Genomic DNA, 27,519 nt, shown 5'->3' with positions numbered 1-27,519 from the left:
ATATAATTATAACATTACTGGAGAAGTAATTCAATTTGTCTCTCAGTGCAAGCCTTGGACAGTTGTACTTCACTGTCATCGCTCCTGCTTTTGATGAACGGGTTTTTCAGGCAAGGCTTCTATCCCAGTGTAAGCTTATCATCCCAGAACTCATCCTGTTCTGCTAACCTGGCCACTGTAGAGCAGCCGAGGACAAGCCAACCCTCTGCATGGGCTAATCTCCTGGGGAATCCAGGATTATGGACAGCACTAATAGTGAATCCCCTACGCACACTAAACTGAGCCAACGGCTTAGCGGGGTTAGTAGCTCCTCGCGTTCCTCTGTCTTTTGGTCTGGCTCTGGTGTCCAGGTATGGATCGACAAGACAACCATAAGCTCTGATTTGCTGGGACAAAGGTTGAAAAGGCTATCGGGAGCTGGAGGTGTGCAAACAGTGAGGTGAGAAGTGATGCTGAGGTTTAGTCAGACTCCGCAATACATGGCAAGGTTGACGTGCTATTTGTCTTGACTCAGCATGGTTATGTTTGGAGAGCACAGCTGAATGCAAGGAAAAGATTTATCAGAATTCATGACTGATAAATGGTGCGTGACCAACTTCGTGCTCAGCAAATCAGAGTTGCAGACAGGCAAGAAGTAACATTACATACAGGTTAAGTTTAAAGTGTGTTCAGTGCATGACAGTGACAGCCTACTTCCAGGTGTATACAGTCATTCATTGCTGCATGTAGTCACAGGTTTTATCCAAAGTCATGAGTTCTTCATCCAGACTACAGATGGCACTATTGCATAAGTATAGTTGGCACTGGATAGCAATATCTCATATTGATGACCCATCAAACTGATTGATAACCTTTATTCCCCTTTTACAACTTTATAAACCTTTGCAAGTACAGCAATATTTACATGGGAGCTACAACAACAAAAAATCACTCTGCTTCAAAGCAAACAGCTTTTACCCTGTAACTCTTCAAAAAGAGCTTCATTTAACCTCAGCCCCTTTCCTGTAAAAATAACTCAAGTCAATTTATGCTCAAACGTCCCCTGGCTTTCATTGGTTCCGCCAGATTGGTGAGGAAAATCAAATGCAGACACATTCATCCACTGACCAAGGCCAGAGAGTATTAAAAACTTGAGAAAACGGCTTTCCACACTCGGGGCTTTGAGCTGGTGACCTCTCTCAATTTAAAAGGCGTCCAAAAAGGACTATAAACTCAACGCTCAAGTTTTCCATCAGCCGAAGAGTGAAATTATGAGACAATTGCCATGACTTAATAAACAAAAGAGATGGAAGTAACAGCTGACCCTGCACGGGTGAGTGACAACTTAAGATGATCATGTGGATCAATTCAGATTCAACAATCACAGAACCCGGTGAACTGAGCGTGCTGCTCTAACAGCAGAAGAAACAAGCCTCTCACAGCACGAAGATGACTTTCTTGCCTGCCTGTCATGAAAGCTCCCAATTTCTTTTTTTTTTTAAGTTTCCAACTTGTGGCGTGTTAATTACTGGCAGTGATCTCTGAGGCGCTCTATTCTGAAATGACAGAGGTGTTCTTCAGCGTGCTGAAGTTGATTCAGCTGCCGTCCGGAGTAACTGAAAGGCAGGATTTCCCAGCTGAAATCACTGGAAAGAAGAGTCCCTTTTTTATGCCTGTTGTTAACACTGCTGCCTTCACGACGACAAATGTGTCACTGACGGGGACTTGACGATTCAGATACACGGAACTACTAACGACTTGCTGTGCTGCCATACTGCTACAAATACCCACGAAGAAAATGAAATTGCAACTTGGCTAACAGTCCAACTTTTATTAAGACATTTTTATAGATTAGACAAAAGAAAAAAAGTTTTATTAGATCAAGATGTTTCATTTACAGATAGCATGGAAACAGTTAAGGACGTCAGTGCAGACAGGTGGTGTCTCCACATTGTCTTTATAAATAGCATTTACTGTACAGCTTGTCATCTGTCCTGGTGAGAGTAATAGCCTTGATGTGAATGTGCTAATTAGTGATATTAGTTCAAGGTGAACCTAAAAGAGAGCATGGGATGGGAGGGACAGTATAATCCAGTCTGGCAGATATCACAGTAAGGGCAATACTATGTTGAACTTGTTTCAAAAAGTTGGAGTATTTGGAATTTGCTGCTCAGTTTCCAGATGGGTGGGGAAATCTTTGCACTTGAGGGAAACCATGTCTTACATTGTCCGTGTCAAGTTCAATCAATTACAGAACCAAACTTGAAGATATAAAGAGAGAGAAAAAACATCAGTTGAAGATTTGGTTCTGGTCACATTGCAAGGCTATTTGAGCTGCCGTGTTGCTCCATGTGGCTGTGTGTGAACAGACGGGACGAGGGAAGGCGTGGACGAGGGCGTCTACGACATGGTGATCTGCATGGATTCCAACATCTCCTCCACCGCCTTCATGGAGCATTTGTTCTCCTTGGTCCCACGACCAGCCAGCTGCAGGTCGGAGAGGGAAGGTGAAAGGCAGAAAGGCGTGGAGTGGGACAGAGACAGAAAGAAAGAGAAGCAGGGAGAGGAAAACAGGAGATCAACTCATTAGATCACTCTGCCAACAAAAGCAATGGAGAACCAAACACACTTGAACACAGCGAAAACAGTGCAGTTTGCAAAGCTAGAAACAAAAACAATCAGCGACAACATTGGTCATTAGAATTGGTAAACAGGTCATGCACTGTAAAATAATACCTCTAATCTAAGGGTTTTTCCTCGACTGTTGCATAAGTGCCATTTTAGTTCTCTGTGTGTGATCTCCGGGACAGGATGCCCACATGATTAGTCCACTTCCATGGCCTCTAGTAAAGGAGTACATAACACTCCGTTCTAATTTCTGCACTGCGTCCAAAGGGTTTCACAGGAAGTGCCGCAAATTATAATCTACAGGCACATCCAGGATTACTCATGCATGCACATACGGACACACACTTTTTCTAGCCAATTAAGCTTTGCAATATAAAAGGCATCCCCTAGGAGAAAAAAAAAAAAAGGGTACCAGAGATATGAAGTCGAAGTAATCCATTTGACCGATATTTATACACCGACATTAATCTGTATGAAGCTTTTTGTAATTTTTTCTGACTTTCCATCATAGTTATTGTACATAAAAAAAACTATCAGCTTCAACTCCAATTTAAAAAAAGTTGGGACCCTCTGAAAGCAGAATGCAATCATTTGCAAACGGACTGTGTTTACCGACAGTGGTTCTGCTAAGTGTTTCCGAGCCAGATGCATGTGTTCACACAGTGGTGAACCTCGCTCCATCCTTGCTTGTGAACGACTGAGCCTTTCCAGGATGCTCCTTAGTTTAGCATGTTAGCATGCTAACATTTACTGATTAGCACCAAGTACAAAAGTACAGCTGAGGCTGATGGAAGTGTCATTAGTTTTGCAGGTAATTGGTTACAAACCAAAATATCGGACAAATGGAAATTTTAAACTGATGCTGGCACAAGACGAAAAGTCAGGGGACAAGTCGTCCTGAAGGGGACATGGACTCTGAAGACCTATGATTAAAGAAAATAGCAAATATCTCACGTCTCTTTTTCTATCTCTGTGATAAAATATAGGAGGCTAACAGTGATGTTCAAAATGTACAAATTAAAGCCTCTGCAATTTCAAAAACCAGAAGTAAAATCCCCAGGAAAATCTGCAGAATATCAATCATCATATAAAAACCTGTGGCTGTGTAGAAGCATTGCAGATGTCAGCAACAGCTGAACAGCAAAGGACAAGCAAGAGGCAACAGCATTGTCTGGTTCTTTCAATTAAATCATTGTGAAAACACCATTACCCTGAATCAAACACAGGCAGGGGATAGTGTTTCAGAGCTGCCTCTGGACAGAGCACATTCTGCATACCCTCCAAGGTGAGAAATGAACCCCTTCCGAGAGCGTGTGCACACTTGATCGGACAGAGGCACAGACACCCATTGTAAACACAGTTTCGAAACGAGAAACACGCACAGCTGGCTGCAGAAATTTAAGTCTTGTGCCCTCACCAGGACCATCTTGGCTTTCTTCCAAAACCACATACAGCCCCTCCTCTACATTCAGTTTGTGGAATAACACAGAAAAACAGACAACGCTCAACCCTATGTTCAACATAAAGCAATGCTTTTAACGCTGTGAGGCATTTATTCATTCAACCTTTGGCCCTGCTCAGGCTTCTTCAGTCAGGAACCAACTGTAGCCTAAACCTTGCCTATACTGTATTTCCATGGCAAAAGTTTTTTCCTTTCTCATTTGCCAAACTCTAACTTAGAGAGGGCAGTTGGCTAAGGTGTGCAATTGGCTGCGTAATTTCCAAGTGTGACTCATTCTTCTAGATTTAGGAGGTGTGTGTGTGTGTGTGTGTGTGCGTGTGCGGTGGGGTTGCTATAATGATCAGTGCATTTCATTGCCTTGCTGCCTAATGCGCCATTACCCCGGGCCCGGTAGTCAATTATCCCCTCAGCCTGAGGTGAGACCACCACATTAACTCCTGCCCTATTCTACAACAGTAGGAGCAGACCAGACAGCTCCACATCTATTTAGAGCATCTGATAATAGAGTTGTGACGCAGTGGAAGCCTGTGGTCCGTGACAGAGGAGCTAATCAGAGAATCTGTTTAGAGAGTTAGGGCAGGAGGGCAGGCCATGTAGTGCTGCTTTGAAGCCCCCTGCACCTACAACTCTCACATCTCCAGACCATGTATATGTCAACCGACCTCAAAGAGGTAATTACTTTTTTGGGCCCCAGTCTGTAGTGACCTCTTGCTGATGTCTGCTCCCACTTGCACTCACCTGCCCACCTTTTTCTCCCGCTAAGGTATGACAATCACCAGGTACCAGAGCGTAATAAAAGTAGACAACTGACATGATCAACGCTTTAAAGGGGCCATCAATCAGCAAGCACAAGCCCACAGCAGCCTGCAGCTGTCTGACAGAGGCCCGCACCACCGCTCCCTTTTAAACATCTCAGAAATCATTTGACTGGAGGGGTGGGGGGGTGGTTAAAAATAAAGGACACAATCCTTACACCTATTCATTTAACTTCACTTGTCACACAGCAACCACAAAAACAGCTACCAGCGCACATGTGCGTGGTGCCAGGCTTGCATATACTTTCTGTACGTACAAACTCACAGCCGAGTTGAAATCCCAGTGCAACCTCACTATTGCCAGGCAACTTCAACAAATACAAGAGGTTACAGAACGGGGCAGGAGCAGGGGGGCGGGGTGAAGCTCACATCATGCTCCCTGGAGGACAAAGGTGTGACTGACTGAGCTGTCTCATTATCGTCACCAGGGGGTCAAAACCGCATGTAGTCAAAACTTAAACACTTGTGCTTTGTCCACTGGCTTCTAAGAGTAGCGGAAGTATTTCAGTCTGTCATCATAACAACTCAGCTGAAACCATTTTGCTCTGGGCCACTACAGCGTGGTCTTCCCGTCATAGTAATGCCCATATCAGCTTCCTGAGATTGATTCAAACTTCAATGGCGTCAATGTATTTAGATATGCCAAGTATAAATATGTTCTACGGCATCTAATTGGTGTCTAGCTAGTAAAATCAGAAAAGGTTAAATATTTTTTTGAAGAAAGTTTTTCGATAAACTCACTGCAACAGTGTTGACTGAGAAATAAAGTTTGTGTCCATTGAGTTGTTTGTACAAAGAATCTACTAAACTGTACAGTCATATGTAACACAGTGTTTGGATAGCAAATAGCTATCTATTTGATTCATTACAGCCAACATCACCAAACACAGATGTGTGTTCCCTGTCTGTGGGTAAACCCTCTCCCACACCTCCTTGGCAATAAAGAAAATATTTAAGTGAGGAAAACATGTGCTCCTCTACTGGTTATGCTACTGTCTCTCCCCTCTAACAAGTTTCACATGAAGTCTCATAGTATTGTTATAATGGGTCTATTTTAAAGCTTGTCTGATGTACTTACATAGAGCCTGGAAATTCTGCCAGTATTGGACTAATGGATAATGGACTGATAACCAGTTTAAAATATGAATATAACATTCAGTGTAATATGATGACAGAAAAGAGGGTTAATTTAGAGACTGTAACAGGATTTTTGGCAGGAACTAGAGACCGTTGTTGTTGTTATTATGCTATCTGGCTGTCAGCCCTTTCACCTTGCCCTTCTACTCAACTTCAGTTGTCCTATCAAAGCCTGACACCCTAGACCCCTCATTTATTTTTGTCAGATATTTGAACGCTGGCGGGTACCCTCCAAATATTATTTTCTTTTCTCATACTTTGCCCCTCTCCCTCTTCTGGGCCTCTGACTTATGATTAAAAGTTTGCAGTTTGAGATATTCATCTTGTCCCCTGCTGGGATCAAAGACTCTCTAAGACAGCGAGGTAAGGTCAGCAGGTATACTGATCAAAGTGGAGTTAGTGTGGACTTGACATTAACTGAGACATCTCATTGAGTAATTCCGTTGACCAAACCACCTCTACATTTTTCTATTTATGAAGGAGATTTATGTCGGCATACATATTAAGTGTTAACCCAAACAAAACGGGCTGCACCGCTTCAGGTATGACACTTCATTCCCATTTAATTTAAACCAAACGGAACAAGTAAAAGCTTAGAGCTCTTCCATGACACTTCTACAAGAGCACAGCCACTCAACATGACATTACTCACATGCACACATTTTCCAATAGAGCCCTCATACTTGTCTGAGTGCTTAATATGTGAAATGTGTCTATGAGTGTGGTGAGACGAGGTCTTTAGAGGCTCAGCAGGGAGCCTCGCTCAACAGGACCCATACAGGCTGAGCGAAGAACCGCTTATTACATGTTTAACTGTTCATACCCAAATAAGCAACACATATGGCCCATACGGCAAAATAGATTTCTATTAAATGTGCTTTTATTCTTGGGTTGCCATAACAATGGCATAAACTATTTTAGTGATACCATCTGAACAGCTCCTCACTTTTCCCCGCCTTGCTTTATGATATGTGAGCACACTGCACTTCCATACTTTAGCTCCCTTGTTTGCCCACTCTGTTACTCTCGGTATGGTAACATCTCAGAGTTACAGCGTGCTGTATACCTCAAGGGTCCTGAAAGTTTTTTTCTCACGGATCCTCAAATGAACACAAATGGGTTCATTGGTAGTAATCAGATTTAACTGCAGTGATGACTATCTGGGAGAATATTCGTATCTGTTGACTTAATGCTTAGTGCATAACTAGTTAAGAAACACTGCAACTGCAGAAATAACTTTAAAATCTATAATAAGGCTTGTACATTTGCTGGGGACCTCCGACATTCAGTTCAAAGGCACTTGAGGGTCATTGAACTTCACTTTGAAAATCACTGAACCAGACGACTCTCTGCTACAGCCTAGCGTGATTGTCGTCCTCAGAGAATCAGGTTGTGACTCTGCGAGAAGCTCATTCGCAAAGCCAGAGCGTGGAATAAAGTCTAAGCAGACGCTGTGGTGTTAAATCAACACGTTAACAGTAACCGTGCCCAGACACACCAAACGACATTAGGTTGTTATTAAAACACTGCAAGGCAGAGACATCCTTCAGGACTGCTGTACATTCAGGGGTCATCTGGTGGTGGAGAATGCATTTCACATTCTATGCAAATGAGGGGATTTCTGGATGTCTGGATATAGTGTGCAAATACTCCACAAAAGCTAAAACACAACAGAAGTGTCATAAGATAACATGATTGGTGGTTTTCACTCTAGTGGGATGAAGTGGGATGTGGGATAAGCAGAGATGTTCTTTGGTAAAAGGCAGAGGCTCCAAAGATATGGAGCAAGACAAGAGTAACAGCAAGATTAAAACAGGTATCGTGAAGGTAGAATATCAAGCCGGATGAAAATCCATGAGAGTGTGACTCACCTTATAGGCTCTATTTATTTGAGTGGCAGCCCAGGCAGCATACTTCATATTGTCCTTCTTCACCTTGGCACTAACTTTTGGACTGGCAGCGATGTGACTTGCAGACTATAGGAAAAAAAATTAAAGGGGAAGAGGCAGCAAAGGAGAGAACAGGGGAAGGGGCGTTCTTATATCAAAACTTGGTGAAACGGCAATAAAAGCGTAATTGAGATGAATGTGCAACCACTCTTACCATCTACCACTCCACTAGTCATTGTGGCAGAATGAAGAGAAAAAACAGACCTTGGCCTGATGACACAGGAGAAATCATTTATGGGGAGGAAAAAGTGAGTGCTTTAATGCTTCATACGTAAATTGTCACTTAACGGGGCCTAATTTCTCCAACACCATCGATTCTCGGCGATGAAAGAACCTTGCATGTCTTCAAAAAAAAAAGAAAAAGAAAAAAAAAAAGCGGTGCACATTGAGAGGAGCACTGTGTGAATCACGGTCTCTGCCTGCCCAGCTCCCAGCTCCCCTCCGAACCACAAATCCCGTGTCTTTCCCATGATCATGCCATCTTCTCCACAAAGCAAACCCCAGAGGGCTTACCCTGCCTGCACTTCAAAGCCATCCCTACCAGCGCGCTGAAACTTTAACTACACACCAATCAACCTGGCCCTGTTTCTTTCTATCAAATGGTTTGGCTTCTGTATTTTTTAGTAAGCATTTTCTGTACTACTTTTTTTAACTCAAGAAAAACCCTAATTTAGATTATGTCAAGACAAACAGGCTATCCCCGAATAACATAGTGCACTGTTTTGGAGGGGAATCCCCATGCAAATGTTGTGAGCAACTAACCCACAACCCACCTGTGGTCAGTGCTACCAGGTCCTCTGTCGAACTGACTCAGGCAGTGTGAGACGGTGAAAGTTTCCTGTCCTTTCACTGAACCTCTTGCACCTGTCAAAATCTGGACCACCGAGACTAGCTGACGATCTGCATAATACACTTTCAAGACAGATGTGTGACTGATTCAGAATAAACTCCCACCTGAAGAATCCATTAAGGACCCGAGTGTCAGTGGATGACTTGTCAGGAAGCCGTACAGGGCCTGTTCTGTCTCCAGACGAACGTGAGAGTTAACAGAAGCGTTTGACCGTGCCCTGCTCCTCCTGTACTCTACACCTCAGAGCGCTTTCAGAGGGTATGGGCTGCTTTGGGGTGTTTGGACTGCCTGAAGGCTCCCAGTGCAGCACAGAGGAAAACACTGGGGTTCTCTGTGTTAGACCTGCTTCCCCTCTCCACATTTTATTCCTTGCACCGCTTCGTTTGTGTTTTTATGTCAAGTCTCACTTGCATATGATGCATTGGCACTAGCAGACAACATCCTGTTTAAACAAATACGTAGATGAAAGGGCTGTCGGGCCAAGACTACAATCAAACTGGCACCTGGTTGGATAATTTGCCAGTGACAAAATGCTTGCAGCAGTTGTGCTGCTCTTCCTCTTGCGCTTTTCTCTTTTTCACTCCGTGACTACTTTATTTATTCAAGTCATAAACATAAAAAACGCTTCACCAAAGGGGTATTATTACTAAAATAAAGAGCTCCAGAGGGGCAGACTTTTCCAATGCTGGAGTTCACCGTCTGAGTCAGCAGTGAGCTGACCTGTCTGAGAGCCCCTTCTTCGCTCCCCCCAAAAACACACTTATACACACAGACTCACAGTACAGTCTTGCTTGACACACTCAGTGGCCAGCTTCAACCTTGACAAACCACAGAGTTACAAAAAAGGTTCTACTGTTTTTGTTTTTTCTTTCTCTCTCTCTTTCTCTCGCTCTCTTTCTCTCCCACGTTCTCCTCATGCAAAGCAGTACTCACCATGTACAGACCAAACAATGCCCTCATGTTTCGGTTGTTCAGCCGCAGCGCCTGGGCAAAATACTTTCTGGACAGCTCCAGGTTTTCCAGCCCCCCCTGTGTGTACTTCACCTGTATGAGGAGGCATTAAACACAATCAAATAAGCTGTGCTAAAGGGCAGCTCGAGCAATGACAGCACGACATCTGAATAAGCAACACATGACAACCAAGTGTAAACACATCTCCTTTCATGAGCCTGTATTCCCAATGACGTTAAGTGCGTGTCTGTGTTTCTCGATGTTACAGAGAGCCACATTTATTCCACGGTTTGCCCCCCATGCTTGATGATGGACGTCCAGGCGGGTACCTACCTCAGCGTACTGCTCACAGTACAAGTGATTGTGAGGATTGGTCATCATCAGCTCCTCCAGACAAAACGCGGCTTTTCCATAGCTGTGGAAATGACAAGGAAAACAGTAAGGCAATTGATACAGCTGTGGATGTGTCATCCTCTAGTTTGCTCAACTGTGAAGCGCAACGTCTATGCCCAATAAATTTACAGGTATAAATCTGAATTGAGAACTACATGGGGTATGGGTGAGTTTACATGTGATAAACTTATAGCCTATGTTGAAAAGATCTGTAAAGATCCACCTCATGACATTGCGTTTATTTAAAGGTTTACAGTTAAGGTTATTCAGACAGCTGGCAAAGGTAAAAGCCTATCTAGTGTGGCGATTCTTCCTCCTTTGGGGACACTGAGTGAGGATCAATCTTCAGTCAGTCTGTGTGTTTTTTCAGCCTTTAATGTGTAGTTAACTACCTTCCTGAGGTCAGCACTACAGTAAGAGCTGGCACACTGTGCCTATACTCAGATGAGATCACTTCTCAGCAGCAGACTGCTGAGCTGTTGACCTCACACTAATCTGCTGCCACTCCACTTCTAATACACAGTTTCCCCTTCACAGGCCCAGGCCAAGACGAGCTAAGATACAGTATATCATTGAACACAAAGCCATAAAACGTCTGTGTACCTAACAAAATAGAAGCCAACACACACAGAGCAAAGCAGAAGCAGGAGTAGCAACAGAAAATGGGGCTACACTGGCTATTTATCAGTACATCCAAACAAAAGCGCGTGTCCTTCTTTGCAGCCAATCTTTCACTTCTTAGTAATGTCAGTTTTTTATTTTCCTGTGCAAGGTTTAACATGTTTCTGAATTAATCTTAGCATTCAAAAGAAAAAAGCAGAAGACTGCTGCATGCATGGCTATGACACTGTGGTAGGTGGGAAGTAATTTCACTTGTGAGAAGTAATGGAAAGGCTAAGACGCAGAGTTTTTTTTGCGGGAACCAAATGTTGTCAACATGAAGAACCTCTATGAAGAATCAGTCTATTTAAAGTCTGCCATAGTAACTAGCTGAAAGATTAACAGCATAGGAGGGAAAGAAAGGTGGGGACAGAGAAAGAGAGAAATAAACAGGGGGAAGGGGTTGAGTTGAGGGGGAGATCAGAGGGCTTGGAAGGTTGGGGGCTGCTTACAATTACCACTTCCTCTCCATAAAGACTTTCAGATGTGCTCATGCAGTGGCCGTGGCCTGCTCCATCAGCCATCAACCAGAGTCTTGTATCAGAGCCAGCCCCTTACCTCTTCTACTCTTCCTCTAAGCCATCTAACCTCACCATCACGGAGCTACTCTCCTAAGCTCACTCTTTACCGCAGTGCTCGAGTAAGGTTGTAGCCACCATCATACGCAAGACTGTAAGAATCGTATTTGTTTCTTTTGGAGGTTAGTAAAACCATCAGCAGTGGCTTTCCCCCCATTTCAATACCACATTCTGACTGCATATAAGACAAAAATGGGTTCAGACTGTGCAAAGTATGTTTGAAAAAATGATTACTATTTATCCTGTAATTCTGGATGACCAGTCCAATTTTGTTGAACAGTCTCATAAGCTGGGTCAGAATCAGAGCCAACAGCAGATTCCGACAGAGGCTCCATGCAATACTCGCAAACAGACAAAATAATCTCCTGTCCAAACACCCCTGGCATAAGGATTGTTTTAATTGTGTCGATTCAGAGACTATTAATTACGTTTTTAATGCTTTAACATTGATGGCTGCTGCCACCCAAACAATGGCAGCGCAGAGACACACTGCTTTGTTTATTTTTAGCTCCCAGGGTGTCACGCAGTGAAGGAAGGAGAGTTTATTTCTCCTCCCGGCTTCTACATCACCCTCTGTTTTCTCTGGCTGGGGGGGGGGGGGGGGGGGGGAGCGCCACCACCTTCTCCTGGGAATTTTGCAGCAAGTGCTCTCACTCTCTGGCCCCTGCTCTATCCCTCTGGAAAAGAGTGGCGATAATGCCGGGCTATCCGGAAGAGGAGGAGGAGGGGAAACGGGGAGTTTGTAACCCAAAATAAAGAAAACAAAGAAAAGAAATTGACACGCCTGTAGATAAGGGGCTGTGGGAGAGAATGGTGCGATATTAGAAGTGTTGGGATAAGCTTGGAGATAATCCGCTCACCCCTGGATTTCCTCTGGCTACTACAGCAATAAAGCCTCCCAGACAAAAGCATGAAATATCCAATAAGTAGCCTTCTCACCGCGCTACACATTCCAGCTGCCACTGCCCTCGTACCAGAGCAACCAAACAACGTCAGCATACCCACACACACACACGCATATGAAACCACAGTTTAACTACAGACACTGCTTCACTAACTTCTCAGCCCCAGACAATTAAGGATGAACAAAAGGTGACACAAACAAAATAATTTTTTTCTTACACTGCTCGTCTGACTTCTCCTTGGCAACTGAGATATCAGTGGGAGGCCAGGGAGTCAGTCTGCTCTCGTATGTAGGAGAGGGGGCTTAAGACCGAAATCCCATTAAACAACTCCTATGTGACGAACATGGACAGGGCTCCATTCAGACCCCTGGCTGAGTTAGGCATCTCGCCGCCTTCCATTGTGGCCATCCAAAGGCCCTCTGGAGATCAAGCCATCAGTCTGATGTAAAGCCCTGTTAAACTGACAGATACACCTCCAACATATGGTGGCCTTACTGGAGACAGATTACAGATTTCTAAGGCACTTCTATATGACTAACATATGTCACTACAAGAAGAGTTCATACTACAAAAACTTCACACACAGCAACACAAAGCAGATACACTTCAAACACTCCCTTCTGTACGTTCAGGATTGTTTAGGCCGACCCCTGTTTATTTTTTATTTTCTTGCTATTATGATGAACAGATTCATATTCCCATCAGTCATTTTGGTGAAGTCCAACATGGTGATGCCATGGCAACTTGTTTTAACTGATCTGAGAAAAAGAACCTATTTTCTTTTTCGGCTTAACGATTTCTTACGTAAAGGCCGTGTGGAGTTCAAACAGGCATTTGGCAGAAACCTGGCTGCATATATTGCTGAGCCCTACTTTACCTCACTGAGGTATTTGCCATTTCTCCCTTGTCTTGGTCGCTTTTCAAAGTTGCAGTTTGAAATCAATGCTTATTTTTCAAAGCTTATTTTATCCTCTGTGTAAAAATCAAGCTTCAGTTTACAGACAGCTGGTGAAAATGTCTTGCTTCGACTGTCTACTGGCTTAATTGGATTGTAACTGCAAAAGTGGGTCACAGCATAACCACAAATAATATGGTACATACAAGAAGGAACTTGGCTGTCCACCTAGCAGTACTCCTGAAGGATGTATTAATACAAAAAGGTGAGCATATAGCACTATATGCCATTAGGAAGTGAAAAAGGACGAGTAAATACCCTTGAGGTTTTAGCCCAACTGATTTTGGGTGTAAAAAATGAGCTAAGAGCTAAGATCATACTGTTGCTTTAATTACAAAAATGCATTTACTCATGTTCGTTGATATAGAGCTCTGACAACTCATGCCACGCTTCCTGGTCACCAACAAACCTGTAAACACAAAATGACAAATTCATCGTCATAACAGGACTTTTAAAACAGGGAATACATTTGTAATGTAGTAAAGTAAAAATGCAAGTATTACCTATTACAGTAACAATAATTGCAGTCATCCAAATATCAAGTTAGGAAAAAGAGACTGCTCGCATTTTATGCACAAGTTGTGCCAGCTCAATTGAAAGCAAACTCGGTTTGTAATTAAAATAAAAGCCATGGGAGCTGGGGGTGTGGGGGAGCTGGAGGGCGGGTTGGTTGACCCTCTCCCCCTGTTGTAGAAAAACTCACTGCTCCAGATACTCATTGAGCTCCCGGATGGCTTCAGTGCTCTTCCCCTGGGCCTTCAGTATGGAGATCTTGCGCTTCCTCGCTGCCTGTGGAGCAGAGAGTAAACAGGATTAGGAACTCTGCCCCTCGAGTGTTTGTCGGAAGGGGGGTGAGAGGATGAGTGAGTGTAAGAGTTGTGTGTTTAAGTGTGTACATTAGCGTCTTTTCAGTGCACCACAATCCATAAAACGTTTTGCTGTGAGACTGAATCATTTCTATAAGATGAATCAGCACTTTGATGCATTACAGCAACAGCCACGAAAATAAAAGCACAGAAGGCACGAACAAGTTAACTTCGTCACATTTATCCGTACTATTAATGGGAAATTTAAATGAATACAAGCCTACGAAGACATAATGGGAGACAGTTAGTGGCTATGTCCAACAGGAGATGGACACACATTATGAGTCAATGTTTGGGAGTTGGAATGAGCTCAGTGGCTGAGATAAAGTGGTGAGTCATTCACTAACCAAGTGGGGAAAATGGCACACTCCCCCAAACCCCATCGCCTGTCTTCCTGACGACGCGGCACGCATCGAGCCCTGCACCAGCCCAACTTACATCAGCTGAAAATTGCTTTCCGCTTCATTTTGATGTTGAAGTAACCTTAAGGTGGATTAGATTCTCATCAATCTGAATTAGGAAATATTACTCCTGCTGCTCTGACTTTTCTGCTCCAAATGTTTTACTCCCGCCAACCCTCCTCCTCCTTCTTTTAGTAGTAAGTGAAAACCTTAACAGGAGGCTGCCGCTCCGTTAGAAGTGCACTGCCCTGTCACAGCCTATTTTATTTATGGACTAGCACTTGATTGAGTGAGGCTTCCTCTCCTTCACTCATAACCAAAGCTGTTGAGGACTACGAATGAGTCACGTCTAGGGAGCTGTAAATTTGGGCCCTTTTTGACACTACCATCACAAGAAATCCACTTATCCATCAGACTGGGATTGGGTCCTGCAGAGACACTACAGCCAACAACTGACAAGCAATATTTTAACCTCTTGGGGTAAGAAAAGCATACAGGCAACAGGACAACATCTTGACAAAACAAAGAAGGACTTTAACATCAACAGTAAGGATATCTACCTACATCACAATGTATCGTATTCCCAAACACACTGTTCACATCTGTAGAAGTGTATATTTTTAATATCAGGGTGGCCTAAAAACAACGTAGGAGAAAATTACTTAAAATATGTTCTGAAGTTATCAAGCAACAAAGAGCAGTGAAAGGTCAACCCATTAATTCCTCTTCAATGTCCTCTGACCATAAAACACACATCACACCACTTTACGTCCAGTGCATTCCATTGATGCTATGTGAGATTCAGGAATTTATACTCACTTCAGACAAAATTACAAGCATGTGGGATCTTTCCTCATCTGATACCAAAAAAGGGAGGCAGAAAAAAATTAAACAAACAGTGATGTTGAATGTGGATTTTTGCACTTGTGCACTCTCACCATCACCACAGCCACCTCTCTTTTTTTCCCAGGTTTTTTTTTTCTTTCCCTGATAAAGAACCACTTAGGGCTCAAAGGGACATATGGAAGTTGGTAGCCTGGAGAGTCACACAGCACTTTATTAAAAGAGACGCAATTCCAAACCACTCCCCTCTTTCCTCCTTTCTAACTAATGATCCAGAAAAATCTGGCAGTGGGTCGGATCCCTCTGTTGTCCTGATTCTTTTTTAATTAGTGCTCTGAGGAGACCTTAAGAGTGAGAAGTGGATTATTTACATCAACCCCGGCTCATCGCTACGACCTACCACAACCTTCTTTTATAATACGAAACATCACAACAAGGGTGGCACACCTAGCACCCTGTATACACTTGAAACTGGATGGAGGAAAAGGAAGAAAAGAAAAAGAGCAAAAGACCAGTTCAGACAAATACTAATGTTTTATGATGCTGTTTAAGGTTTGCTACTGTACATAGCAGCAATGGAGGAATATATTTTCAATTAGAATCAGTTAAAAAACAGAATGTTATTTTTGGCGTGCAAGTCAAACTGTGGTATTAGTTTTTTTAAAAATACTTCACATTTATTGGTCAAGAAAATTTTGAATTGGGGTTTTAAACTTTAAAAGACTTGACCCACACAAATATAAACTCATCCTACAATGAATCTGTAATTGCATATGATAGTGGGTCAACCTCAGTAGTTGTCTATGTGACCTCAGTTGCTTTTTTAAGAAATAGTAGCTTTTTACATTGAACAATTAGGGTGAAATGAGCGCATTGGAATTTAATATTAACACAATCACTGAGGCAACTCCATGTTGATAAAATAATACATTGGTACATCCTTGTATGCAAATATTGTGGGAAGCATCGAAAATGCTCACAAGAAGAAATAAAAAGGTGGAAAGAAATCCATTTATAGATGCAGACAAGAATTCTGCCAGATCATTGCTGTAGGTATTGGAACATAGCAAGCAATGGAAGGGCTAAGAGTTTGAAACATTTTTTGGACACCGCCATGGCAAAAAAACCTTGAGCAATTTTTGTTGATTCAACAATTTTGGTTAATGGGTACCACATCTATTCCACAGCCTGTAATTACAACAGCTCAGTTTCCAATCTCTGCTTCGCATGCTGGGATGCCTCGCAAGTCTTCTTTGTGGTCGCCAATTTTCCGCCATTTCTCTGGCCCATCCCCTGCCTGATTCTCAAGAGTATGTTGGAGAACATGTAGGGAGGAGATAGCCCTCACTCCAAGACAGGTGACCTGAACGATGTCATCATATCAGCGCTCCACCCTCTGCCATTACAACCGAGTCATTCAGGACATTGTGGGAAAAAGGTTTGAGGGTTAACATCCCAGGAACAGAGGACCTATTTCTCTCTTTTGTTCCATTCCCGGACCCCGGTTTGACTGACAGCCTACACTCGTTTGGGTGGCAATATCCAGCACACAGAGACCAGGAAACCGACCAGTCCCTTTCCGAGGATGTCCCTGGAATCCCCAGAAGAGCTGTGCCATGTCGGGGAGGTGCCCTGGGATTCGCTGAAATTACAGCTCCCATTGTCTAAATTGTCTAAACAGTGGATAAATGCAAAGCAATTTGTTGCAGATTATGACAATTACTTAAACATAAATTTGCTGTAGCAACACCCATTTAGTATATGAAAATGACAGTGTTACAAGTAAATAACAGGATTTGTGGCTTTTACTTCAATCTCGTGTTGGACAGCATGACTGGGACAAAATCTTTTCAGAATGTTAACTGCAACCATCCCAGTATGTTTTTCTTGTCAAACATGGCATGGATCAAGCCATCAGCATAACTTCGGAAAGTCGATTGTTTTTGCCATTTTGTTTTTAGTGTCACCAGATATTTGGTTTAGTCAGCATCAGCCTAATTTGAGAGTGTCCATACTTACTGGACGAAAAGATCAAAAAGGTTACAAAATAAATTGTTGTTGTACTTCAGCCCTTCCAGGCGACATTTCAACCACAAATGCATTTTCACAACTCCTGCACACTTTCGTTGTGAAATTCAGCCTATTCCTTGCCTTAAAAAGAAGTACATAGCGCGCATGACCGCTCTTTTAAATTTAAATATAATTGAGGGGAGCGGCCCATGAAAACAGCCCTGTCCCTTGTTTTAAAGGCTGACTTGCCAATCTGACCTTCAAACTTCCAACAGCAACAAAAGCGTAAAATAAACAGAGATGGTCTCGACGAAGTGAAGATGGGAGTGAGACATGGTGTGGGCCAGCAGCTGTGACTACAAAAAAACAAGAGGAGGCTATTCCTCGATGCCATGGTGAGAGTAGGTGAGGTGCATCAGAGCGAGGTAAGAATTATTAGCTTTTTCAGCAATGCTTTTAGTTGTTTAAAGCTGATAACCGACGGCAAAACCGATGAAGAATCTTCATATGGCATCCAAAACGCAGGCATCTATGCCGTGTCTGCAGCACTGAGAGAAAATGTTTAATATATCTAAAGCGATCCATATGTCAGCATGGCACAGGAGACTTGTCTTTGGGGTGAGAGGTACAGCCAAAATAAATAAGGTCATGGTTTCTTTTGAAAACCCTTTAAAAGATTTATTTTCTTGCATGGCCACATGTCCTTATGGAAACAATTAACAGCAGGTACATTATGTTTCGGGTTGGTGGTGTGGGATTGGCAGAACACTGGCTAGACATGGTTCTGCAAGTCATTTCACCGAGATGAATAGAAAATTGAGAAGAAAAGATAGCAAGGATTATTTAGGGCTCTTCTGTATCAGCACAGCACACAGAATTTGCACCTGAAGAAAGTAGACGGAAATGGAGAGGGTGGGACAGGAGCTCAGCCCTGTTCACTCAGGGTGGGGGTCTAAAAGGTCCTGTAAATCACCATCTTCAAAGGCCAGACCTTTATTTACACTTTACTTCCACCAAACATGTCTGCCACTGACTAAAACCATGAATCACACCCCACCCACCCAGCCCCCCCCCTTTAAACACTTTTCAGTTGTGTGGGTGATAGGCTGATCAGCACTGTGGTTGAGGTCAGAGGCCAAGGGGAGTTTAACTTCGCAAACTCACACTGCTAACACCAAAGTGCCTCAGCAGATTTAAAGCCCTCCAAAAAAGCTGAGACCACAAAGTGAAGCGAAGTAGAACGCTAAGCAGAGGGATTTTCCCCTTTCTTTCCCTGCTTCTCGGTCTTACCGTATTGGTGGGGTCGTCTTGGAGAATGGCATCATAGTCCTTGCTGGCCTCGTCGTACCTTCAGAGAGAGAGAAAACAATACAGATTTGTTTTTAAACCAATCCCAGTCCCCAGTCGAGTAAAATTAGGTGGTGGGGAAATCAAGCAGAGTTCAAGGTAATCAAGTTTCTGTATACAGCATGGCAGGTTCTTGTGATTACAGTGAGGCTGTACAGAAATCAGTTCTGATCTAAAGGAAAAAAAATAAACACTCGTTTGAGTTTACATTGCTGGTCACACAGCCGACATTGTGAAAGGCTTATATCACTTCACAATGAGTCATGAAATCAATACAAACAAAGCACACTGTTTTGAAGATTGCACTTTCATTTGATTGTATCCAGTTTGATTCACCTTTAAACAAAACTAAATTGCTACATTTGCGTCTGTCCAGATCCGCAGCTAACTTGCTGGTTCAATTGTCTGTCTCTTGGCACATACACATTACCACAATACACACATATGACCCTGATAAGCAACAATATCCAACACAGCGCGCCTCAAACTGTTGGACTGAGCCCCGTGATTTGGTTTAAAGGGAAAATTTATGAGCTGTAAATATCAAATCATATAGTAAAGAAATCTGGGAAGAGGAGGTATGTGCACTTCACTTGTCATGTCAAATCAGCCACTGAAGGATGATTTTAGAAGTTTTTTCTATTAGGTGCAATCTGCAACGCTGACGTTTTAGCAGCCAAAGGCGGAGATCAGTGATCAGAAACTGTCCCGCCCACAGCCTGCAACAGACAGAAGCAACTCTGGTTCCCATTAGCACTGAGAAGCCCCACTTCCAGCGCTGCTGCTTCCCTCACATTCACTTTATTACTCAGCCACACTTTGGGAGATTTCAGATGGCACCAGGCAAGCACTCACAAGCCACTTTGATTTGCTTTATTTATTTAGGAACCAAGTGTGTGTGCGTGTGTGTGCGTGCGTGCGTGCTTGTGTGTGCGTGCGTGTGTGCGTGTGGAGGGGAAGGGCCTTGCTGTTTGAAGCCATGTCATTCAAGTGTAGCTCTGTCTGCTGCCAATTAGATCCCAGTGTGCCGTTTATTTAATCTGACAGTGCTGAAGCAATCACTCTCAATTATCACATAAACTCTGACATAACCGATAAACCAGCAATGGTGACCCGGGTGGGGAATGAGAACGAGGTAGTAAACTGACTGAATTACCCGTACTTCAGTTCATTACAAATGAAAATACTAACCGCTTCGTTTCTGTTCCGTTCTGCTTTCTAAGACATTACTTATCTCTGCATGTGAAATAAAGCACAAATACTTTCTGTAATATGGAGGGCAACGAGAGAGAAAAATACAGAGAGTGATGAGGACTAACAAAATAAGGCAACACAGAAGAACAGAAACCAGAGAAGTTTGAGGGACCCCCAGAATAACAGTGGGATCCAACCACTTCCTTCCCGGGAATCCCTAACTCAGGCTGAAGGGCCACAGGACTACCCAGCGTAGAACCTTTCCTCTCTCCGTTCCCCTTTTCTCCAAAGGAATGCTGGGTTATCCAACATAAACACATCTTACCCCACACACGCCCAGACCATTGTACCACTCTGGATATGCTAAGTTTCTCACATCCAAGCCACCTTAAGTACCATGCAAAACAGTGGGGCTGTGCTTTTTTTCCTCCTCTGCCACTCCAATGCTTACCTTTCCAAAGCTTCCAGCCTCATGCCTGATAATCGCTTGACTCTGTGGCTATCTGAAAACTGCTTCTCCAGTTCCTGTAGACAGGTCTGCAAGGATGTGGGCAGAGGAGAGAGACCAATTATAGTCGGCTGTAAATAAACTTTATGTTACACTCCTGCTTTCGCACACATACCTCTACAGACACAAACCACCTGTCTTGAGAATGTCAGTTTTGGCCTATGTTTCAGCAAAACAAACTTTAACTTACTACACTGATATAAAAACAGACTATTCAAGGTGAATTTCACAGTCTAGGATAGAGTGTTAGATGTCAAAATCTGCTGTTTCTACTGTATGTTAACCATTTGTGAGTGAGGATGCTCTCTACCACTTCATCCTCTACACAGAGCTTGACTTTGTTTGATCACCCAATCATGAAAGAGGTGGGGAATGGTCACAATCACATTCAGCATTAGTTTGAATGAGATGAAAAAGTCTGCAGTGTGACCTGAATCCTTTGCACTATCCATCAGTTGAAGTCTGGTAGCGAGGCTGAAACGATAGCCAGCATGACTGAGTTCTGCCTTTTCTGTACTCAATGAGTCATGCTTTTTGCCAAGGGAGTTGTTTCATTCATACTAATGGGAGTTGAACCATTTCAATGACCATGAGCTCTTATCCTTTTTTTTTTTTAATCCCATGCAGATTTGACCATTTTCAGAGCTATGAATATTTTAACATGAACTCAGAAACATCACATTAAGCTTTGGGATGGCAAATAAATCCTTAGGGGAAAAGCAGCTGAACTCTATAAATGATAGCCAAGTTCAGCGAACACTTGAAGCATGCCTCGCCGCTCATTTGCTACACCCTCTAATTCCAACTCTCAGCAAATTGTTTTTCCAAAGTACAGACAGAGTAATACCATTTGGCCAAATAAAAATCAGATTTTCACATTTGGCAGAGGGGGTGCTGCAAAGTAGGAATGGCTGTGAGAGAGTGAGCGATGGCTTTTGAAGCTCTTGGGTGTGTGAGGAAGAGCGGTAAAAACTTACCAGAGCCAAGTCATCTCGACTGCAGTCCAGCGCTGCGATCATCACCTGCTCATAAATAATCCATACTGGGCAGAAGAGACAGACACAGAAGACTGTTAACGCCCTTTCCATTCCACTGTCTGTGTGTAACATGAAAAATGATATATTGAACTGTACACTTGACGTCCCAACTTAGAGAGTGTCCCCAACATCAGCACATCATGGTTTTTACTCACACAAACAAGCTTCCATGATGTGAATCAGCAGCGTAAGACTCCAAAGAACATTTCCATTTCATTTAATATGTAATGCTACATTTACTATCCTCTGTATGGAATACATTGAAGATAATGCTGCTTGTTAAAAACCAAATACTAATTCAAAACTTGGACAGCAGTACAATAATAGTAATAATCATATGTGCAGGAACATTTCAAGTAAACGCCCTTCTGTGAGGCTTTACAGTCATGTTATTCATTTTCCCACAGTGAGTTGGAAATAAATTACTAATTCAATTTCATTAATAATGTTGCATTGGAGGAAATTAAGTGTAACATAACAAAGTTGTTACATTTGTTATAATCACCTCTCCATTTCAAACTAAAGTTGAATCTGCCTGCCTGCATTAGCCTGCACCCCCAACCACAATTCATTTTCCTCATTATTAGGCGCCTTCCTCACACTTTGTACTAGAAAAACTGAGACATGGAAAAGGTGATCTTTGAAAGTACAGGAGGAAAAAAGGATACAGTCACACGTTGGGCACTTAAAAGAGAGCAAAGCTACTTTTTATTTGGGGGCGTTGCTAACACTGTTAAAAACACTGCTGATGCGCTGTGAAACCAAAGTAGCTGAACTAACATTTCTGTACATGCCACGCTGTTTTTTCATGTCTCTCTCTGCTCAGTGTGACAGCGTGAATAATTACTGTAGTTCACATGGCGGAACAAGTTTCAACAGCTGAATATGGCAGTTTTTACTAAAAACAGAAAATAAGTATTTTAATATGAACGCAACATAAAATTCATTTGGTCAGTGAGTGATGTTGAAGTATCATCAACACGTTTGCATAAAGGTTCTAAATATCCTGACACTACACACCACTCAAAAACAGTCCTTAATGAATGTTAACAGTGAATTATTATGGGAAAGTGATAACATTTCTAATTCGTAGAATCTTCCAAAAGTCACTTCTTATAAAGAGACGTCTGCAAGTCTCTGTAGCTTGCATTTTTAATACACGTGTGCTTAACATGAAAGGCTAATATCTTGCTACTGTGACATAATAGCGTGATACTGATTTTCAGAATATGTTGTAGAGTGGTTGTACTTGGTCATGTAGACAAGTGCACCAATATTAGCCAGCTCTGCCTTGTACACTTTCTACTTCATGATGCTTACTAAGATTCCTTTTGTGTAGACTCTATGGTTGTTATGACCCTGTGGTTCATATTTTAGTGTTGTCTGTTTGTTGTAGTTTCCCCTCTCTCCTAGGTGTGTGTGTGTGTGTCCTAATGGATGTGTGAACGAGAAGCGGGTGTGTCCCTTGTGTGGTCTGATCGCCTCGCCTGATTGGTCAAGGGGCGGATCCCCTGCCCTATTTGAACAGCCCGTGGACTGCGCGCTCCCTCCTCTCCAGCCTTTCCACCGCCAGGAAATGCCAGGCCCTCATAGTGATCGGCAGCATCACACAATCCTGTTGTAGCGTGTTTAGTGTGAATCATGGTGAATGTCAAATTCTGTTAAATTCTTTAAGTAGCAAAGGTGAGCAGTAGTAGGAGGGAGAAGCCTTTTGATTTTCTCCTGTTTCCTCATTTATAGGAGGTAGGTTTATCAGTTGTCATTTATTTCCCTTTTCTTTTGGTTAGGTAAGTTAGGGCTATCTAGAGTGTTTTTGTTTGTTATTTCTACCTCTGAAGCCAATAAAAGTGCTCCTATTTTAGAATTTGCCTTGTTGTTGCTGGCTTTCTTGGAGTGGGAAGACTGGGGGAGCGCCACATCATGTTTTGTCAAAGGTTCCCCTAGACCAGGGCATAACAATGGTTGAATACTGACAACAGTGTTTTGTTTTGTTTTTGTTTGTTTTTTACATACATAAACCAATCTCAAGCAAGTGTTTCATTTATATACTTGTAGAGAAATGTCATTAACAGACACAATCATTCCTTTAACGTGTTTCACTTGGTGGTTAGCTGTAAAAAAAAAAAAAAAAAAAAGACTTTTTTTTTTTCATTTTTCCATTCAGTCAACTGCAACATTATAACATGCTGACTAACAGCCTGGCTACAGAAGCCAATTAATGGAATTAATACATGTTGGACAGACAGCTCTGACAAGCATACGGGACACATTCAGCCAAATGAACACCCCTTGTTAATTGAAAGGAATAATAAAATCTCCACCCAAAAACTGTCAGGTCATGCCAAAACAAACAAATGCCTCTAGTTTTTCTCGACTTTAATGATTCCAACTCTTGTTTTGATAATTGCCATCTCATTTCACAGCCAATTTAAGAGCTGGTTTCAATAAAACCATGGCATGTTAAGTGTTTATCCGCCTCTTTTGAGGAGTGTATGAATCATAATGACTAGGGGAAAAGGGAGAGTTTTATGGGGTAATGCAGCAGGACAGTACTGTTATAAAAAGAAACCATGACCTTTGAGGTCTGTTTAAGGTGGGCAAAACTCAGTGCTACTTCTACAGTAAAATATTGAGAAATCAACAGTGGGGAGGGGAAACTCGGGTGTTAGCATACTGTATTCCATGCTCCACTGGGCAATGCTCAGAGCTGTACAGAATTATATATATATATAATGTATGCACGCAATGCATGTCTGGACAGAGATTGAACATATTAATGTGATCACTGCCACAACCGTTTGTGTGAGATGAGGGTTTATGTGCTTTCTGGTGTGTGAGGTGAATCAATTCCACAGCTCTCTTGTACTTGGTAGTCGCTGTCTATTGTGCACTTAAAAATTATGTGCCAGGCTGTGTTGAGCCTATACATCCAACACCAATTCCCACAATTCCTGTGGACTGGCAGCCATATTGGTACAGGGAAGCTGCGCCTCCTAATGCATGTTTTAAGTCAATCGCAGTGGGTGGCCTGTCCACAATTAAAATTATCATGGCTGAATTTTCAACTGATTTTCGAGAGATTTGGTTTTTCACTTTTTAACAAATGCTAGACATTTATTGATGGTACACGATACTTGGTTAAATTAAAAATGGAGGATTTTATGCCAAAATGCTTTGTCTTATGTAGATAGTAATAGACTTAACTTAGCTATTATAATTTCTGAGTATATTCTTTTTTTTCTTCCTGCATGTAAACCTGCTGCTATGAGATGATTTGTTCATAATTTTGGACATAAATGAAATAAAAAGACATCATTACAACAAACATTGAAGTTACAAGGTTGAGTAAATTTCTGGCAGGATTCACAATTGTGCTTTTATATTTATTGTAAAATATTCTCATTCTGGTAATTTCCATTCAAAATCACACACTGTGTACCAAACATATCTCCAGTGTATCAGCAAGGATGTGCAGGGTTGCAGATTAACCTTTTCCCCACTCTGACAATCAGATCTTAGAGTTTTGTACGAATGAAAATAAATGACTTTTTGGCAGCACTTTACACAAGAGACGACCAATAGAAATTTAGCTCTCATCTCCTAATGCACTGAAAGATTGATAATGATTGATGGATATCATTTTCAGCATTTTATTGATATATATATATATAAAACTTTAGTGTTTTTTTTTTCTTTATCTGACAAAAGTTAGTTAACTTTGTATCATGACAGTTATTTAACTTGATGTTACCTCAATTAAGGATAACTTATTGTGATAAGAAACAAATGAAACACTGCCAAGTGAAAATAAGGGTGATATGAGAGGTCAAATTTATCTATATAAAGGTGAGTTGAAAAAGGATTTCCCTTGCCTGACTTTCAAAGAGGAACAGCAGCTCTATTTCTGTTGCTTTTGAAAAAACATCCAAGGACACAGCACTTCACTGCATTCTACTGAGAACCAAAAACAACCTTTTGGATTTTGGTTTTTGGTTGTTACACTGCTTTGTTGTTTGTTTGTGTACATCACTAATAAAAGAGCAAAAACACTTAACAAATGTATACTGTATAATTGATATGAATTGAATATAAATTATATCTTACGTTGATATAAATGTATTGAGATTTATACTGCTCATTTGGAGCGTAATATACAGATGTTCTGTACAGCAAGAGGCGTGATGTACCTGCAATTGACCATTATGAACAAATAAGAAAATGTCTGTCTGAAAGCATTTCTTGTTAAGGTTTGGATGGTGCCCTGTATGCAACATTGTCCTTTGAAGGCTCACTGCTTACTTTCACACCATTAAAATTGCTGTCATAACTGTATCCCTGCTTACAGTGTGTCTGGAATATATATATTTTCTACTTTTACAGATACACTTTTCGTTTATTTTTTTGGAAATTGTCTAATCATCTAGGCCATCAAATCAAGAGATATGAAAATGTTAACGTGTTTCCATTGAAGTTTTTCCAAATTAAGTATTTTACTTTTCACTCTAAAAACTCCTAAATATCTGTTTACCGCAAATGACTGTGTATTACTGAATTTGGCTTTTCAGCCATGACTGTGTCTGTGTTTTCGATATCACAGGAAACTTAAGGTTTAGGAAAATATCCAAAAGAAAAATATATACCACAAAATAGAAGAGAGAAAATAAAAACAGCAGAAAATCACCCACTTGGATCAATAATTACTCACACAATTGTACAGATGGACGTACTGTCAGTTACAGAGGGAAATTAGATGGTTTTCAACGATACAAAGCAGAACATCCTCAATCAAAGCAATTTTTTTTTACCTCTAAACAGATCAGTAGACTACTTCAGTACTTCAATATTATGATGAGAAAGCAGCCACAAGGAAATAGTGGCAAGCTGTCCTTTGTGTTTGTGTTATAAGGCTACAATTTCTCCACTTCAGCATGTTTACATACTTTTTAATGTCACTGAGGAGTTTAATGTCGAGTGTGTATGATTGCTAAAATGTTAAATTGTGTAAAATTACATGCTGATTTATCTAATCATGACACACTTACTGTCATCTCCCAGTTTAGATGCGTGTTCACTGATGAGCTCTTCGCCAACATCCACAATTTGTTCGCTATTTCTGCAGTTATCTTCTCTCCATTTACGCAGCTTGTCTCTCATCTCTGTGGACGAAGTTGTTAAACCATGCGGAAAGTTGTGATTTGTATCAACAAGTTTTCATCGTAATGTAATCAAGCCTAGTCCTTTAACTCTGGGACTGTGCAACGCACAATTTGGAATGACATTGCGAGAAGCAAAACATATGAAGCTTAACTGTAAAGTGAATTAAGAGTTAACGTTTGTCGTTTACTTTCCGTCACGTGAACTGATGCGTGTGGCGACACTGAAGTTACTGGAGCTTTTCACAATCAATTCATTAGTGACAATAGTGACAATCGATACATTAGTTCAAACGATCGGAATATCAGAGAAATAATTAGAACTTCCAACAAATATGGTAACGTTTGCGCTGTCAGTAATGCTAGCGGTACACTCGGAAGTGCACAAAATGACACCACCATGACTGCACTATTATTTCTGTGTTCTGTGTACTTTGCAGAACCAGAAATCTTTTGCGACGTAGCTAACGTTATAGCTAACCTTAACGTTAGCCGAAGCCAGGATTGTCTAGCCATGACTGGCTAACGTTCACATGCTGCAGGCGCTAGATAGTCATCTGAGAATGAGCACACACGTCGCTTATTGCTTGGCGTGAAACACTACTTTGGCAAAAATAGTGACAATTTAGCTGCTATGGATGTACTGTACCGTTATAGCTAAACCCGATACGTTAGCTAACAATGCTAATTAGCATAGCTAACTCATTTGCACGCTGACTTCTTAGCCCGTATTTTCAGTCTGGGAGAAAGACGATTGTCCCCAATGGTCTTGCGCAAGACAAACACCAAGAAAAGATCGAAAGTCTTAAATATGACAACATAAGGAGAATTGATTTTATCGTTAGTCTTACCTTCCCAACCCACATCGTACATTTCTGATACCGACGCCATCTTTTCC

The 27,519-nt window shown here is 41.9% G+C and overlaps 1 protein-coding gene across 1 annotated transcript; it reads right to left on the bottom strand.

Annotated features, from left to right (window-relative positions):
• Window positions 1-1,795: 1,795 nt before the first annotated feature.
• On the bottom strand, window positions 1,796-27,519 carry emc2 (ER membrane protein complex subunit 2). Its single transcript, XM_041942793.1, has 11 exons — window positions 27,473-27,519; window positions 26,511-26,624; window positions 21,409-21,473; window positions 20,375-20,460; window positions 18,673-18,730; window positions 13,966-14,051; window positions 13,612-13,671; window positions 10,105-10,186; window positions 9,754-9,864; window positions 7,893-7,997; window positions 1,796-2,466 (listed from the first exon to the last, which is right to left on the bottom strand). Exons 1-11 carry the CDS (start codon window positions 27,510-27,512, stop codon window positions 2,380-2,382), a joined length of 894 nt encoding a protein of 297 aa, XP_041798727.1. The 5' UTR covers window positions 27,513-27,519; the 3' UTR covers window positions 1,796-2,379.

Source organism: Chelmon rostratus, chromosome 8 (genome assembly GCF_017976325.1).
Source record: "Chelmon rostratus isolate fCheRos1 chromosome 8, fCheRos1.pri, whole genome shotgun sequence".
NCBI lineage: Eukaryota > Metazoa > Chordata > Actinopteri > Chaetodontiformes > Chaetodontidae > Chelmon > Chelmon rostratus.
This window is presented reverse-complemented; position numbering and strand designations above follow the sequence as displayed.